This window comes from Tachyglossus aculeatus, chromosome 5 (genome assembly GCF_015852505.1).
Source record: "Tachyglossus aculeatus isolate mTacAcu1 chromosome 5, mTacAcu1.pri, whole genome shotgun sequence".
Lineage (NCBI taxonomy): Eukaryota > Metazoa > Chordata > Mammalia > Monotremata > Tachyglossidae > Tachyglossus > Tachyglossus aculeatus.
The window spans coordinates 44,488,296-44,505,534 of NC_052070.1; the positions used below are offsets into that span (position 1 = coordinate 44,488,296).

At 52.2% G+C, this 17,239-nt stretch overlaps 1 protein-coding gene across 1 annotated transcript; it reads left to right on the plus strand.

Annotated features, from left to right (window-relative positions):
- The first annotated feature begins 5,392 nt into the window (after positions 1-5,392).
- TAS1R1 (taste 1 receptor member 1) lies at positions 5,393-16,662 on the plus strand. Its single transcript, XM_038747252.1, has 6 exons — positions 5,393-5,583; positions 9,696-10,002; positions 10,737-11,492; positions 12,411-12,623; positions 13,385-13,505; positions 15,731-16,662. Exons 1-6 carry the CDS (start codon positions 5,393-5,395, stop codon positions 16,660-16,662), a joined length of 2,520 nt encoding a protein of 839 aa, XP_038603180.1.
- The last annotated feature ends 577 nt before the right edge of the window (positions 16,663-17,239 follow it).

Below are 17,239 nucleotides of genomic sequence, written 5' to 3' on the forward strand. Positions count from 1 at the left end.
CATTTTACAGATGATGGAACTGAGGCCCAGAGAGGTTAAGTGACTTGCCCAAAGTCAACACAGCTGACAAGTGGCGGAGGTGGGATTAGAACCCATGACCTCTGACTCCCAAGCCCGGGCTCTTGCTACTGAGCAACACTGCTTCTCTAATAACAATAATGGCATTTGTTAAGCGCTTACTATGTGGCAAGCACTGTTTTAAGCACTGGTATTTGTTGAGCACTTACTAGTCATTCATTCAATCGTATTTATTGAGCACTTACTGTGTGCAGAGGACTGTACGAAGCGCTTGGGAAGTACAAGTCGGCAACATATAGAGACGGTCCCTACCCAACAACGGTCAAACACTGTTCTTAGTGCTGAAGGGAGTTCATTCATTCTGTCAGTCATATTTATTTAGCGCTTACTGCGTGCAGAACACTGTACTATTCTTCTTCTTCTTATTATTATTATTACGAAGCACTTGGGAAACTACAATACAACAATAAACCGTGTGCTTTAGTGGAAGGAGCATGGGCTTGGGAGTCAGGGGTCATGGGTTCTAATTCCACCTCCGCCACTTGTCAACTGTGTGACTTTGGGCAAGTCACTTAACTTCTCTGTGCCTCAATGACCTCATCCGTAAAATGGGGATTAAGACTATAAGCCCCACATAGGACAACCTGATTACTTGGTATCTACCTTAGCGCTTAGAACAGTGCTTAACACGTAGTAAGTGCTTAACAAATGCCGTCATTATTATTATTATCATTATTATTATAACGAGCTTACAGCCTCGGGGGAGAGACAGGCATCGGAATCAATCAATGATATTTACCGAGCGCTTCACAGATTCAGAGCACTGTACTAAGTGCTTGGGAGAGTATGATAAATCAGACTTGGTAGACACGTTCCTTGTCCACAGAGACCTTACAGTCTAGAGGGGGAGACAGACATGACTATACATAAATAAATAAATAATTTATAATGTATAATTTATAAATATTTCCCTAAATGCTGGGCAGCTGAAGGGTGGGACGAATAGCAAATGCCCAAAGGTCACAGACCCAAGTACATAGATGATGTAGAAGGAACTAAGATGAACCCTGTGGATCAATTAGTCCATCAAGAATATTTATTGAGTGTTTACTGTACTAAGCACTTGGGAGAGCACAATACAGCAGAGTTGGAAGGCCCGTTCCCTAGCTACAAAACCGCAGGTCATAATGCGTGGCCGAGGAGTTGGAATTACAAACCTGGGACACCATCCACATCTCGCAGAGACAGCAAGGCAGTTGAGCTTTCCTTTCCTCTTTTGCCCCTAGTACTGCTCATCATTCCCAGCATGGCTTAGTGGATAGAGCTCGGGCCTGGGTGTCAGAAGGACCTGGATTCTAATCCCGGCCCCGCCACTTGTCTGCTGTGTGACCTTAGGCAAGTCACATCACTACTCTGGTCCTCCGTTCCCTCGTCTGTAAAATGGGGATTAAGATTGTGAGCCTCGTGTGGGACAGGAACTGTGTCCAACCCTATTTGCCTGTATTCCCCCCTGCGCTCCGGTGTTTAGTGAAGTGCCTGGCACATAGTAAATGCTTAACAAATACCACAATTATTATTATTAAAACAGAGCAGCGGGTTGGAGGTGCAGCCACTTCTGAAGCAGAAGGCAAACAAATGTCACGCGCCTGGGGTGGGTCCAGAGTTTACATCATGCAAAAACTGCCGCCCCACGGGTCCGGGGAGGTAAACAAGGAGGGTATTAGACCCCACCGCAGTGGGTGCAGCTGGTAAACAGCTTCCTCCCCGGGAGTTGGCGGGTTCCAGTTCCTGCAGGGAAATGTCCTGGATTGGTGAAATCGTGCTGGGTGAAATGGCCACATTTGCTTGCCCAGCGTTTGCTTCTGTTTGTCTGTGGTTTGTCTATGAAAAGCTGCAATCTGGGCAGCAGCTGGGGCCCAAGATAATGTAGCTAAAAAGGGATTAAATGACAGGGAATTCGAGGGGCCAAGATGGCCGCACCAAAATCAACAGCATCAGGTTTCCCAGCCCCTTACTGAGGTGAACCTTGGACTGGTTTCATGAAGGGCTCTCCGGTTTCCTGCTGGTCTGTCTGGGCCTGCTCTGGTTAAGGCAGAACCACACTTTAGGTCCCGTATTTTTAGTTCAAGGACCCGGCTTCCCGCTGCCGCCGAATCCTGCGACGGGGGATCTAGTCCTGGGTTCTAGTCCCGGCTCCTCTGTTTGTCTGCTGTGTGACCTTGGGCAAGTCACTTCGGCCCTCTGTGCCTCGTTACCTCATCTATAAAATGGGAATTAAGACTGCTAGCCTCTTGTGGTGGGACAGGGACAGTGTCCAACCTGATTAGTATGTACCCCAGCACTTAGAACAGTGCCTGGCACAGAGTAAGCCCTTAACGAATGCCATAATAATAATAATAATAATGATGGCATTTATTAAGCCCTTACTATGTGCAAAGCACTGTTCTAAGTGCTGGGGAGGATACAAGATTATCAGGTTGTCCCACGTGGGCCTCACAATCCTACTTCCCATTTTACAGTTGAGATAACTGAGGCACAGAGAAGTCAAGCGACTTGCCCAAGGTCACATAGCCGACAAGTGGCGGAGCCGGGATTAGAGCCGATGACCTCTGACTCCCAAGCAAAACAAAACAACTTGGAATTAGTGTTTGGGTTTATAGGTCCGTGGGTGAGGAATGCAATGACTCTGCAGTGGAGCAAGGGCAGGATCAGGGGTCTCCCGGGAAAAATGCTCTTGGTTTGGAGAAACAAGGGCAGACACATACCAGTCTGCCATAACACACTCATGTGTCTCAGGGTCTGATATCAAAGAGGGCAGCCACCCTACCCCTAGTTCATATCCCAGCTAAAGGTTTATAAAAACTGACCGCCAACCTCAACCCCACAACCATGTGAGATTGTAAGCTTGTGGTGGGCGATGAATGTGTCTATTTCGTGTTGCATTGTAATCAATCAATCAATCAATCGTATTTATTGAGCGCTTACTATGTGCAGAGCACTGTACTAAGCGCTTGGGAAGTACAAATTGGCAACACATAGAGACAGTCCCTACCCAACAGTGGGCTCACAGTCTAAAAGGGGGAGACAGAGAACAGAACCAAACATTGTACTCTCCCGAGCGCTAGTACAGTGCTCTGCACACAGTAAAAGCGCTCAATAAATGCAATTGAATGAATGAATGAATGAATGAACTCTTCCAATCCCAGGCTCTGCCTTGGGGAAGCAGTGGCCTAGTTGAAAGACTCTGGGAGTCAGAGGACCTGGGTTCTAATCCCAGCCCCGTCACGCATCTATTGTGGGACCTTGGGCACATCAATTAACTTCTCAGTGCCTCAGTTGCCTCATCTGGAGAATAGGGATTGAGACCGTGAGCCCCAAGTGGGACAGGGACTGTGTCCAACCTGATTAGTTTCTATCTGTCCCAGTACTCATTACCATGCCTGGCACATAGTAAGTGCTTAAGAGATATTATGATTTTTATGATTCACCCCTCTTGGCCTCAAGGGCCTAGTTGATTGGAAGCTGGGGAGGGGCAGCGGTAGGAGAGGAAGAGTCTTGGTGGGTGAGCAGGAGAGGTGGTCAGAGAGAACTGGCCCTGGCGAGCTTTCAGGAGAGGGTCAGTGGGAGGTGACCTTTGGGGAACAAAGTGACCATGGGGAAAACACCTAACTCTGGGATGGGCTGGGGGACTGAGGGGGAGCTCCCTCTCTCCCAGCTCTTCCCCAGTCGCTCCCCCTTGTAGCTCCCTGGGTCGGGCTGTGATGTGTATATATCTATAATTCTATTTATCTTGATGGGATTGACACCTGTCTACTTGTTCCGTTTTGCTGTCTGTCTCCCCCTTCGAGACTGTGAGCCCGTTGTTGGGTCGGGACCGTCTCTATATGTTGCTGAATTGTACTTTCTGAGCATTTAGTACAGTGCTCTGCACACAGTAAACGATCAATAAATACGATTGAATGAAGGAATGAATGAATGAATGGCAGGAGGGACAGAAACGGGTTGTTCAGAAACTCCTGGAGCCAGTACAAGAGGCTGATAACCAACCAACAACCTTGCATAAAGGTAGTTACAAATACCAAAATTATTTATTATCATTATTATTAGTAGTAGTAGCAGGACCTATCCATCATTCCTGACGGGAGACTTTATCCTCATCATATTAATGATTATGGTATTTGTTAAGTGCTTGCTATATGCCAGGCACTAAGCGCTGGGCTGGATACAAGCAAATCCCGTTAGACAAAGTCCCTGTCCCACGTGGAGCTCACAGTCTCAATCCCCATTTTACAGATGAAGTCACTGAGACTTTATCCTCATCATATTAATAATTATGGTTTTAGTTAAGTATTTACTATGTGCCAAGCACTGTACTAAGTGCTGGGATGGGTACGAGCGAATTGCGTTGGACACAGTCACTGTCATTCATTCATTCATTCATTCAATCATATTTGTTGAGCGCTTACTGTGTGCAGAGCACTGTACTAAGCGCTTGGGAAGTACAAGTTGGCAACATCTAGAGACGGTCCCTACCCAACAGTGGGCTCACGGTCTCAAGTCCCCATTTTACCAGTGAGGTCACTGAGGCACAGAGAAGTTACGTGACTTGTCCAAGGTCACAATGCAGAAAGGGGCAAAGCTGGGATTAGAACCCATGACCTTCTGATTCCCAGGTCTGTGTTCTATTCACCAGGCCATGCGAATTGTTAGCATGGCTCAGTGGAAAGAGCACGGGCTTTGGAGTCAGAGGTCATGGGTTCAAATCCCAGCTCCGCCAGTTGTCAGCTGTGTGACTTTGGGCAAGTCACTTAACTTCTCTGTGCCTCAGTTACCTCATCTGTAAAATGGGGATTAAAACTGTGAGACTCCCCTGGGACAGCCTGATCACCTTGTAACCTCCCCAGCGCTTAGAACAGTGCTTTGCACATAGTAAGCGCTTAATAAATGCCATAAAAAAAATAAAAATAAAAAACCATATCCTCCCAAGAGAGTGGAACCCTCTTCGAGCCCCCTCGACCAAAACCCTTCATTGGCTAAGTTAAAGAGAGCCTCTGTCCATCCCATCAGACCAGGGAGAGGACGGGGTAATGGGGAGCGGGGTCCAGGCGGAGGACAATGACACACCTCTGCTTTCCCTGAGAGGAAATCATCCGTTCCTGTGCCAAACCGCAGGAGGGGAAGACCGAGCCGCCAACGATTTTGTAAATCAGACCCAGCCCCGCTCGACGCGGTAGGTAACCGTTGGCTCCACAGGTGCTCTCCGTCCTGTCCATTTAAATAGCCCCATGCCCGTGTGGGAGGTGAGCACCTCTGACATTCGAAGCAAAAAACAACAACAACAACAAAAAACCAATTGCTTTTCCATTCCGACGGCATGTTGCTCCCTGCCTTTCGCCTGCTCTACCTGCATCTTTTTTTCCTCGGTGATTCGGCTTCTGGTTGCCAGGAAACAGGGATGCTTTCAGACTTCAGTCTCCCTGGGGATCACATCCTCGGAGGTTTATTCTCAATTCACTCTGGCTTCGAAGAAGCGAGATCCAGACCGGAAGTGACCAGTTGTGATGGGTGAGCGACCTGCCAGAACCTGCCCTGATCTGGACTTTGCCCTTAGAAAGTGACAGATTTTTTGTGTGTGTGTGGTGTTTGTTAAACACTTAGTACGTACTGGGCACTGTACTAAGCGCTGGGGTGGATGCAAGCTAATTGGGTTGGACACAGTCCCTGTCCCCCGTGGGGCTCACCGTCTCGATCCCCATTTTACACATAAGGTAACTGAGGCATAGAGAAGTGAAGTGACTTGCCCAAGGTCACACAGCAGACAAGTGGTCGAGCCGGGATTAGAACACAAGTTCTTCTGAATTCTGACAAATAAAGGCCGGTCCTGAGGAAGTAGAGCCCCCTTGGGGGAGGCGAACTCATCCTTGGCCAAACGCTTCAACAGGGGAGGGCGGGGGGACCACACTCTGAATCCTTGGTCTCCAGGAGAAGGTCTCAATCAATCAATCAATCAATCGTATTTATTGAGCGCTTACTGTGTGTAGAGCACTGTACTAAGCGCTTGGGAAGTACAAGTCGGCAACACATAGAGACAGTCCCTACCCAACAGCGGGCTCACAGTCTAGAAGGAGGGCTCACAGTCTAGAAGTGGGTGGGGTGGGGGGGTCTTGCAGCGTGGCCTAGAGGTAAGAGCCTGGGCCTGGGAGCCAGAGGTCATGGGTTCTAATCCCGGCTCTGCCACTTGTCTGCTGTGTGACCTTAGGCAAATTACTTAACTTCTCTGTGCCTCAGTTACCTCATCTGTAAAATGGAGATTGAGACTGTGAGCCTCATGTGGGACTCCCAAGCCCGTGATCTTTCCACTAAGCCACGCTGCTTGTTATATTGTAATAATAATAATAATGGTATTTATTAAGCGCTTACTATGTGCAAAGCACTGTTCTAAGCGCTGGGGTGATGCAAGGTAATCAGGTTGTCCCACAGGGAGCTCACAGTCTTAATCCCCATTTTACAGATGAGGGAACTAAGGCACAGAGAAGTTAAGTGACTAGCCCAAAGTCACACAGCTGACAGTTGGCAGAGCTGGGATTTGAACCCCGGACCTCTGACTCCAAAGCCCGGGCTCTTTCCACTGAACCACGCTGCTTATTGTACTCTCCCAAGTGCTTAGTACAGTGCTCTGCACACAGGCAGCGCTCAATAAATACAACTGACTGACTCGGCACACAGTAAACACTCAACAAATCCAGTTGGTGATTGATTGATTGATTGATTGACTGATTGCAGCACCCCCTAGGAGACTCTTCTGCGTGGGAGAGAGGATAAAGGACCCATGTGGCCTAATGGAAAAAGTGTGGGTGTGGGGGTCAGAGGACCTGGGTTTTAATCCCGGCTCCACCTATTGTCTGCTGAATGACCTTGGGCAGGTCATTTCACTTTTCTGGGCCTCAGTTCCCTCATCTGCGAAATGGGGATTCAATATCTGTTCTCCCTCCTACTTAGACCATGAGTGCCAAATGGGGCAGGGACCTGCGTCTGACCTGATTAACGTACATCTATCCCAGCACTTAGAACAGTGCTTGATGCATAGAAAGTGCCAAGCAGCACGGCGTGGTGGATAGCGCATGGGCATGGGAGTCAGAAGGTCATGGATTCTAATCCCGGCTCTGCCACTTGTCTGCTGTGTGACCTTGGGCAAGTCACTTCACGTCTCTGTGCCCCCGGTACCTCTTCTGGAAAATGGAGATTAAGACTGTGAGCCCCAGGTGGGATAGGGACTGTGTCCAACCTGATTTGTTTGTATCCACCCCAGCGCTTAGTACAGTGTCTGGCGTGTAATAAGAGCTTAACAAATACCATTATTATGATGTGGTTTCTGGCCTGATCTGGAAAGCAATCTAAGGCCCCAGGCCCTCCCATCTGGACACCGCACTCAAAGCTCTCCAGATATCCTCAAGGGGCCAAAAGGGGTGGCGAGGACTCCCCATTCAACCGATCAATCGATGGTATTTATTGAGTGCTTACTGTGTACAGAACACTGTACTAAGCACTTGGGAGAGTACAATAGAGCAGAGTTGGTAGACACGTTCCTCGCCCACCGGCTTGAAAGGTCTGTGCTCGTTACCCGATTGAATTGAGGATCTGCTGCTGTACGGTTAGAGTCCTTCCTTGGCTAGATGCAGTGGCCGCATCAACAGTGCTGGTGGAGTAGCATCCACTGTGTGCAAAGCACTCGACTGGGCGTGAGGGGCTAAACACAGCCCGTGCCCTCGAAGAAATGACAAATAGCTATAAAGGGCCAAATATACATGGAGAAGAAGTCTGGCCTAGTGAACAGAGCTCGGGCCTGGGAGTCCAGAAGGTCGTGGGTTCTAATCCCGGCATCGTCGCTTGTCTGCCGTGTGACCTTGGGCAAGTTACTTCACTTCTCAGGGCCTCAGGTACCTCATCTATTCTATACATATCTATTCTATTTATTTACATATCCATTCTATTTATTTACATATCTATTCTATTTATTTTATTTTGTTAGTATGTTTGGTTTTGTTCTCTGTCTCCCCCTTTTAGACTGTGAGCCCACTGTTGGGTAGGGACTGTCTCTATATGTTGCCAACTTGTACTTCCCAAGCGCTTAGTCCAGTGCTCTGCACACAGTAAGCACTCAATAAATACGATTGATTGATTGATTGATTGATAACCTGACTACCTTGTATCCTCCCAGTGCTTAGAACAGTGATTATATGTTTGTACGTATTTATTACTCTATTTATTTATTTTATTTGTACATATTTATTTTATTAATATGTTTTGTTTTGTTGTCCGTCTCCCCCTTCTAGACTGTGAGCCCACTGTTGGGTAGGGACCGTCTCAAGATGTTGCCAACTAGTGCTTCCCAAGCGCTTAGTCCAGTGGTCTGCACACAGTAAGCGCTCAATAAATACAATTGAATGAATGAATGAAGGAGCCCACTGTTGGGTAGGGACCGTCTCTATATGTTGCCAACTTGTACTTCCCAAGCGCTTAGTCCAGTGCTCTGCACACAGTAAGCGCTCAATAAATACGATTGAATGAATGAATGAATGAATGAATGAAAGAGCCCACTGTTGGGTAGGGACTGTCTCTATATGTTGCCAACTTGTACTTCCCAAGCGCTTAGTACAGTGCTCTGCACACAGTAAGCGCTCAATAAATACGATTGATTATTGATTGACTGTGCATACACAGGATTGAGCAGTAAGGGCTTTTAGACTGTGAGCCCACTGTTGGGTAGGGACTGTCTCTATATGATGCCAACTTGTACTTCCCAAGCGCTTAGTCCAGTGCTCTGCACACAGTAAGCGCTCAATAAATACGATTGATGATGATGAGGATGATCTGTAAAACGGGGATCGAGACTGTGAGCCCCACATGGGACAGGGACTGAGTCTGACCTGATGATCTTGTATCTACCCCAGCGATTAGTACAGCCTCACTAATAGTAAGCGCTTAACAGATACCATAATTATTAAACAATAGGTAAAAGAGCGGGAACATAGAAACGAAAGAAGGGCACTGAGCCCAAATGTAACCTACTGCCCATTTCCTCCGAGGAGGAGAGGCTCAGCCCAGAGAGGCACTTGGTTGGCCTGTCCAGATGTGAAAAGGCCAGTGCTCAAGGCTGGGAGCCTCTGAGACGCTACAGAGGTTGTGTGACCTCAGGCAGGTCACTCGCTTGGCTTCTCCGTGCCTTAGTTTCCTCATCCCCCTTTTAGACTGTGAGCCCACTGTTGGGTAGGGACTGTCTCTATATGTTCCCAACTTGTACTTCCCAAGCGCTTAGCACAATGCTCTGCACACAGTAAGCGCTCAATAAATACGATTGATTGATTGATTGATAAAATGGGGATTAACACTTTGAGCCCCATGTGGGATAGGGACTGTAGCCAACCTGATTATCTTCTATCTACTCTAGCGCTTAGTACCGTGCCTGGCATGTAGTAAGCGCTTAACAAACATCGCATTCATGATGATGATGATGATGATGATTAGAGGAGGGAAAAGTCGGGAAGCTCCCCATTTTGGTTGGAGGTGCGAGAGGCAGGGCCTTTGATGGAGCCCCTGGGGACCACCCTTTCGGCCAGTGAGAGAGCTGAAGCGTCTGGCGGGGGGCCCGCTCCCGCCCCGTCTCTGGTTTCCCCCAGGGTTGAGCGATTCAACAGCGATGGCTACCACCTGTTCCAGGCCATGCGGTACAGCATCGAGGAGATTAACAACTCCAGCTCTCTCCTCCCCAATACCACCCTGGGTTACGAGCTGTACGACGTGTGCACCGAGTCCTCCAACCTGTTCGCCACGCTGAGCCTGCTGGCCGAGTCCCAGGGGCACCGCGTAGAGGTCCAGAGGGACCTCACCCGCTCTCTGCCCAAGGTGGTGGCCGTGATCGGACCGGACAGCACCAACTACGCCTTAGCTTCAGCGGTCATTTTGAGCGCCTTCATGGTGCCCCAGGTAAGCCGGGAGGGAGGAGGGAGGGTCGAGGGTGGAGTGGGCGGCCCTGAGTTGGCAGGGATGGGAGACCGGGGCCCGCTCCTTTGCTACGGGGGTCATTTTGTTCAGTCAACCCATCAACTGTATATATTGAGCGCCCGCCGCCCGCGGAGCCCTGCGGTAAGCCTTTGGGAGAGTACGATATAAAAGAGTCGGTAGACACGTTCCCTGCTCACAGTGACAGTGACGTTCCCCGCTTAAAGTCCAGAGCGGGAGGCAGATATTAAAAGAAAAGAATAAATGACCGATCTGTACATAAACGCTGGGGGACCGAGGGAGGGGTGGATAAAGGGAGCAAATCCAAGTGCAAGGGGGATGTGGAAGGGAGTGGGAGGAGAGGAAATGAGGGCTTTATCGGGGAAGGCCTCACGCGTCCCGATGCTCCCGGACCTAGGTGGGGAGCGCCAAAGCGTCAGTTGGTTCGTCGTACATAATCATCAATCGTATTTATTGAGCGCTTACTGTGTGCAGAGCACTGTACTAAGCACTTGGGAAGTACAAATTATGACTGCTGTACTGTGTGCAGAGCACTGTACAATAGCACATACAACACATTCCCTGCCCACAAAGAGCGTACAGCCTAGAGGGGGAGAGGGCCATTAATAGAAATCAATCGGAGATATGCGCGTGAGTGCCGCGAGGCTGGGCTCTACCGTGAGGGGGAGGGTCCCCCGGGGGTGTCTCCCTGCGCACAGATCAGCTACGAGGCCTCCAGCACGATGTTCAGCCAGAAGCGGACCTTCCCGTCGTTCCTGCGCACCATCCCCAGCGACAAGAACCAGGTGGAAGCCCTGGTGCGCCTGCTGGGGGAGTTCGGCTGGCACTGGTTCTCCCTGGTGGGCAGCGACAACGAGTACGGCCGGCAAGGGACACAGAGCCTGCGGGCCCTGGCCACCCAGCGGGGCATGTGCATCGCCCACCAGGGCACGGTGCCCCTCGGGGCCCAGCCTGGCGACCGGGAGATGCGGGCCCTGGTGGCCAAGGTCAACCGGACTTCGGTGGTAGTCGTCTTCTCCGACTGGCGGCTGGCCAAGGTCTTCTTCGAGACGGTGGTGCGGGAGCGATTGAGGGAGAAAGTGTGGCTGGCCAGCGAAGACTGGTCCCTCTCCCGCTCGGTCTCGAGGCTGCCCGGGGTCCGCGGCCTCGGCACGGTCATCGGGGTGGCCGTCCAGCAGGGCCGGGTCCCCGGGATCGGAGCCTTTGAGGCCGCCTACGCCCGGGCCGAGAAGAAGCGGGCGCGGCCGGGCCCGGAGGCCTCCTGCCGGGCCGGCAACCAGATCTGCTCGCGGTGCCGGGCCTTCACCCGCGACGACAAGCCGGAGCTGGAGCCCTTCGCCATGAGCGTGGCCTACAACGTGTACGCGGCGGTGTACGCGGTGGCCCACGGGCTCCACCAGCTGCTGGGCTGCTCCTCGGGAACCTGTGCCAGAGGCCGAGTCCACCCGCAGCAGGTGAGGAGGGGATCACTCCCGTCTGCATCCCCCGCTCTCCTCCTCCTCTCCTTCCTCGGGGAGCTCGCCAGCTCCACTTCGGCGGGGATTTGCTCCCGAACCCATCTCGCCTCGACCCCGACCTCTCTCCGCATCTGCTGTCTGCCATGTGACCTTGGGCAAGTCACTTCACTTCTGTGTGCCTCAGTTACTTCAACTGTAAAATGGGGATGGAGACGGTGAGCCCCATGTGGGACAGCGAACTGTATCCACCCCAGTGCTTAGTACAGTGTGATCTACTGGAGAGAATATAGGCCTGAGAGTCAGAAGGACCTGGGTTCTAACCCCAGCTCTGCCACTTCTCAGCTGTGTGACCTTGGGCAAGTCACTTCACTTCTCTGGGCCTCAGTTACCTCATCTGTAAAATGGGGGTTAATGCCATGAGCCCCATGTGGGATATGGACCGCGTCTAACCTGATTAGCTTGTATCTCCCCCAGCACTTAGAACAGTGCTTGACACATAGTAAGCGCTTAACAAATAACACAATCATTGTTTTCATTATCTGCCAAAGGCATTTCCTCTTGGCCTGTGCCTGCTCTCAATGGGGACAGTCCCACCAACCCCTCCAGCTCAATAGGTCGAAAAATCATTATTAAATTCCCCAGACACACAGCCCGGGGCAGGTTATCCTGAAGAGTTTCAGAGCCGGACATCACCTCAATCAATCGATCGATCGACCGATCGTATTCATGGAGTGCTTACCGCGTGCAGAGCACTGCACTGAGCACTCGTTTGAGTACAACACGACGGAGTTGGTAGGCATTTTCCTATTTTCTCTGCCCTTCAGTGTGTATCCCCGAGCCTTCTGAGGGGCTCGGAGGGGTGGGAGAGCCCCTTGGAGTCTCCCAGTTGGCTTTCATGGCCCCCGTGCATTGCAGCTCCTGGAGAAGATCTGGCAAGTGAATTTCTCGTTAGAGGGGAATCCTGTGCACTTTGACCCCAACGGAGACCCAGCCAGAGGCTACGACATTGTGGTGTGGGGGTGGAATGGCCCCAATTGGACCTTCAGCATCATTGGTTCGGCCAGATGGGACCCGATCCAGCTCACCGTTGATCGGGCCCTGATCCAGTGGCACACGAGGGGCAACCAGGTAACGTGGCGGCCCCCCCGTCCCCCACCAGAGCCTCACTGGAGGCTGGGATCCACAGGGAGAGGGGAAAGGAGGCTGGGTGACAGCGCTGACAAAAAAGCCTTGCCTAGCCCCCTCTGTGAAGCCTTATTGAAGGCACATCTCCTCCGAGGGGCCTTCCCTGACTAAACCCCCCTTTCCTCTTCTCCCGTTCCCTTCTGCATTGCCCTGAGTTGCCCCCTTTATTCCCCAAGCCCTACAGCCCCTAAGCCTATATCGGTAATTTATTTATTTATTTATATTAACGGCTGTCTCCCCCTCTAGACTGTAAGCTCATTGCGGGCAGGGAATGTGTCTGTTTATTGTTGTACTGTACTCTGCCGAGCAGCGTGGCTCAGTGGGAAAGAGCCCGGGCTTTGGAGTCAGAGGTCATGGGTTCAAATCCCGGCTCCGCCACTTGTCAGCTGTGTGACTTTGGGCAAGTCACTTCACTTCTCTGGGCCTCAGTTCCCCCATCTGTAAAATGGGGATGAAGACTGTGAGCCCCACGTGGGACAACCTCATGACCTTGTATCCCCCCAGCGCTTAGAACAGTGCTTTGCACATAGTAAGCGCTTAATAAACGCCATCATTATTATTATTATTATTACTCTGCACCCGGTACTGCTCAGTAAATACGACTGACCGAGTGACTGGTTGTTTCGGCCACGGCCCAGTCCCCCACCCCGCCGGGCGCGGGCTGGTGCGGCCCGCCTCTCCCAGGCTCCCCACGCTTGCCCTAGGTGCCGCGGTCCGTGTGTTCGGAGGACTGTGCCGAGGGCCAAGAGCGGGTCATCACGGGACACCACCACTGCTGCTTTGACTGCGAGCCCTGCAGAGCGGGAACCTTTCTCAACAAAAGCAGTGAGTCTCTTCAGCTCTCTCAGGACCTGCCCTGCTCCTATCCTCGCCCCGTCATTCATTCGTTCTTCAATCGTATTTATCGAACGCTCACCATGTGCAGAACACTGTACTAAACACTTGGGAGAGTACCCTGCAACAATAAACAGACCCATTCCCTGCCCATGACAAGCTTACAGCTGAGAAGGGGGAGACAGACATCAACACAAATAAATTACAGATTCATTAATTCATTCATTCAATCGCATTTATTATAATAATAATGATAGCATTTATTAAGCACTTACTATGTGCAAATCACTGTTCTAAGTGCTGGGGAGGTTAACAAGGTGATCAGGTTGTCCCACGGGGGGCTCACAGTCTTCATCCCCATTTTACAGATGAGGTAGCTGAGGCCCAGAGAAGTTAAGTGACTTGCCCAAAGTCACACAGCTGATAAGTGGTGGAGCCGGGATTTGAACCCATGCCCTCTGACTCCAAAGACCGGGCTCTTCCCACTGAGCCACACGCTTATGGTGTGGAGAGCACTGTACTAAGCGCTTGGGAAATACAAGTCGGACAATACAAGTCCCAGTCCAAGTCCAAGTCGGACAGTACAAGTACAGATATCAGTGCCCCCCCGACATCCCAAGCATAATAGTAATGATAATAATAATAATAATAATAGTGATAATTTTGGAACTTGTAAAGCGCTTACTGTGTGCCAAGCACCGTTCTAAGCACTGGGGTGGATACGAACAAATCAGGCTGGACATGGTCCCAGTCCCATTTGGGACCCATTTTACAGATGGTGTAACTGAGGTGCTGAGGAGTGAAGTGACTTGCCTAAGGTCACACGGCAGACAAGTGGCAGAGCTGGGTTTAGAACCCAGGTTCTGTTATACTGTACTCTCCCAAGCGCTCAGCATAGTGCGCTGCACACCGTAGCGCTCCATAAATATCATTAATTGATTGAGGGAACCAGGCCCCTGGAGCATCCGGGCCCCCTTCGGAGAGGAAAACCCAGGAAATGGGCCCCCGCCAACCTCTTTCTCTCTCTCTGGAAAGTGATCTCATTCGTCGGCCAGCCCACCGAGGGCACCCAATATCCTTCCGTGAGCTGGCGGGGCACAGTGATGTCTCAGGCCCCTCGCTGACCTAACGGTGTGGCCTAGTGAGAGTCAGAGGGACCTAGGTTCTAATCCTACCTCTATGACTTGTCTGCTGTGTGACCTTGGGCAAGTTACTTCACTTCTCTGGGCCTCAGGTCCCTCATCCGTAAAATGGGGATTAAGACTGTGAGCCCCAAATGGGACATGGACTGTCTAACTTGATTAGCTTGTAACTACCCCAGAGCTTAATACAGAGCCTGGCATATAGTCAGCGCTTAACAAATGCTATTTTTTTTTAAAAAAAGCCTCCCCTGCGGCCCCCTCTAGTCAAACGCACTCAATCGATCAATGGAACATACTGAGCGCCTACTGAGTGCCGAGCACTGTACTAACTGCATGGAAGCGGGTAAGTGACTTTACTTCTCTGGGCCTCAGTTACCTCATCTATAAAATGGGGATTGTGACCGTGAACCCCATATGGGACAGGGACCGCGTCCAGCTCGATTTGCTTGAATCCATCCCAGTGCCTGGGACACAGTAAGGGCTTAACTGACACCATTATTATAATTGTTATTATTGAGTATAATAATAATGGTATTGGTCAAGCGCTTACGATGTGCCAAGCACTGCTGTAGGCACTTGGATAAACAGAAGGTAATCAGGCGGTCCCACGTGGGGCTCGCCGTCTTCATCCCCATTTTACAGATGAGGGAACTGAAGCCCAGAGAAGCTAAGTGAGTTGCCCAGAGTCACTCGGCTGATAAGGGGCGGAGCCGGGATTGGAACCCACGACCTCTGACTCGGGAGCCTGCGCTCTTTCCGCTAAACCACCGCAAGCCGGGCATTCTCCGCCCTCGAGAGGGTCACAGTTGAACTGGGGGTGGGGGACACAGACACACACACAAGTGACCTCTCCCTCTTTTAGACTGTGAGCCCACTGTTGGGTAGGGACTGTCTCTACGTGTTGCCAATTTGTACTTCCCAAGCGCTTAGTACAGTGCTCTGCACATAGTAAGCGCTCAATAAATACGATTGATTGATTGATTGATTGCCCCGCCGCCCCCCCCCCCCCCCCCCGCCCCAGACGGCCTGGAGGCTTCCCCTGCCCCTCCAGGCCCCGCTCCCCTTCCCTTCCAGACCCCTACGCCTGTCAGCCGTGCGAGAAGGATGAGTGGTCGCCGGCGGGGAGCGCGGCCTGCTTCAACCGCACCGTGGTCTTCCTCACCTGGCGCGAGCCCGTCTCCTTGGCCCTGCTGGCGGCCAACTCCGCGCTGCTGCTGCTGCTGGCCGGCACGGCCGCCCTGTTCGCCCGGCACCGGCGCAGCCCGGTGGTGCGCTCCGCCGGCGGCCGGACGTGCTTCCTCATGCTGGGCTCCCTGGCCGGGGGCAGCTGCAGCCTCTACTGCTTCTTCGGGGAGCCCACGGCGTCCGCCTGCCTGATCCGCCAGTCGCTCTTCACCGTCTGCCTCACCGTGTGCCTGTCCTGCGTGACCGTGCGCTCCCTGCAGCTCATCTTCATCTTCAAGGTGGCGCGCCGGGCTCCCGGGCTCTACCGGGCCTGGGTCCGCCGCCGGGGGCCCGGCGTCTTCGTGGGGCTCAGCTGCGCCGCTCAGCTGCTGCTCTGCCTCTCCTGGCTGGCCGCCCGCCGCCCCGTGCCCGCCAGGGAGTACGGCCACTTCCCGGACCAGGTGGTGTTCCGGTGCTCGGAGGGCAGATCCTGGGGCTCCACGCTCGGGGTAGGCCTCGTCGGGCTCCTCTCCGTGCTCTGCTTCGTCTGCAGCTATCTGGGCAAGGACCTGCCCGAGAACTACAACGAGGCCAAATGCATCACCTTCAGCCTCATCCTCTACTTCTTCTCCTGGGTGGGCTTCTCCGTGATCTACAGCGTCTACCGGGGCAAGTACCTGGCGGCCGCCAACGTGCTGGCCATCCTGAACAGCCTCGCTGGCATTTTCGGCGGCTACTTCGTGCCCAAGTGCTACGTCATCCTCTGTCGCCCCGACCTCAACAGCAGCGAGCGCTTCCAGGCCTCCATTCAGGACTACACCAAGCGCTACAACTCGGCCTGACCGCCTCGACTGGGGGCCCCCGGGGCCCCCCGAAAGGGCAGGTGGCCACGAGAGGTGGGCGTGCCCGAGTCGACCAACTGGGAAAGGGGGTGGCCGTGACGGGGCTCGCCCCTTCGGCCTCACGGCTCTGGGTCCGAGCTCCGGGCCTAGTGACCCAAGAGGGTTGGCCCTGGGGCACAGACACGGTGGGGTGGAGGAAGCAATAAAGAGAACGAATGGTGTTTGCCCTTGAGTTTTTGTCCCGCTTCGGCCAAGCTGTGAGTTCCGAGGGAGGCGGAGCAGGAACCCTGAGACAGACACGGTGGGCATGGACATGCAGAGCGAATTTGGGGATTCGATTCAATTGCATTTATTGAGTGCTTACTGTGTGCAAAGCCCTGCACTAAGCACTTGGGAGAGTCCATTATAACAGTAAACAGACACATTCTCTGCCCACGAAGAGCTTATAGTCTAGAGATGAGCATACAGCCTAGAGTGGGGCTTAGTGGAAAGAGGCCCGGCTTGGGAGTCAGAGGTCATGGGTCCTAATCCCGCTCTGCCAGCTGTGTGAGTTTGGGCAAGCCACTTAACTTCTCTG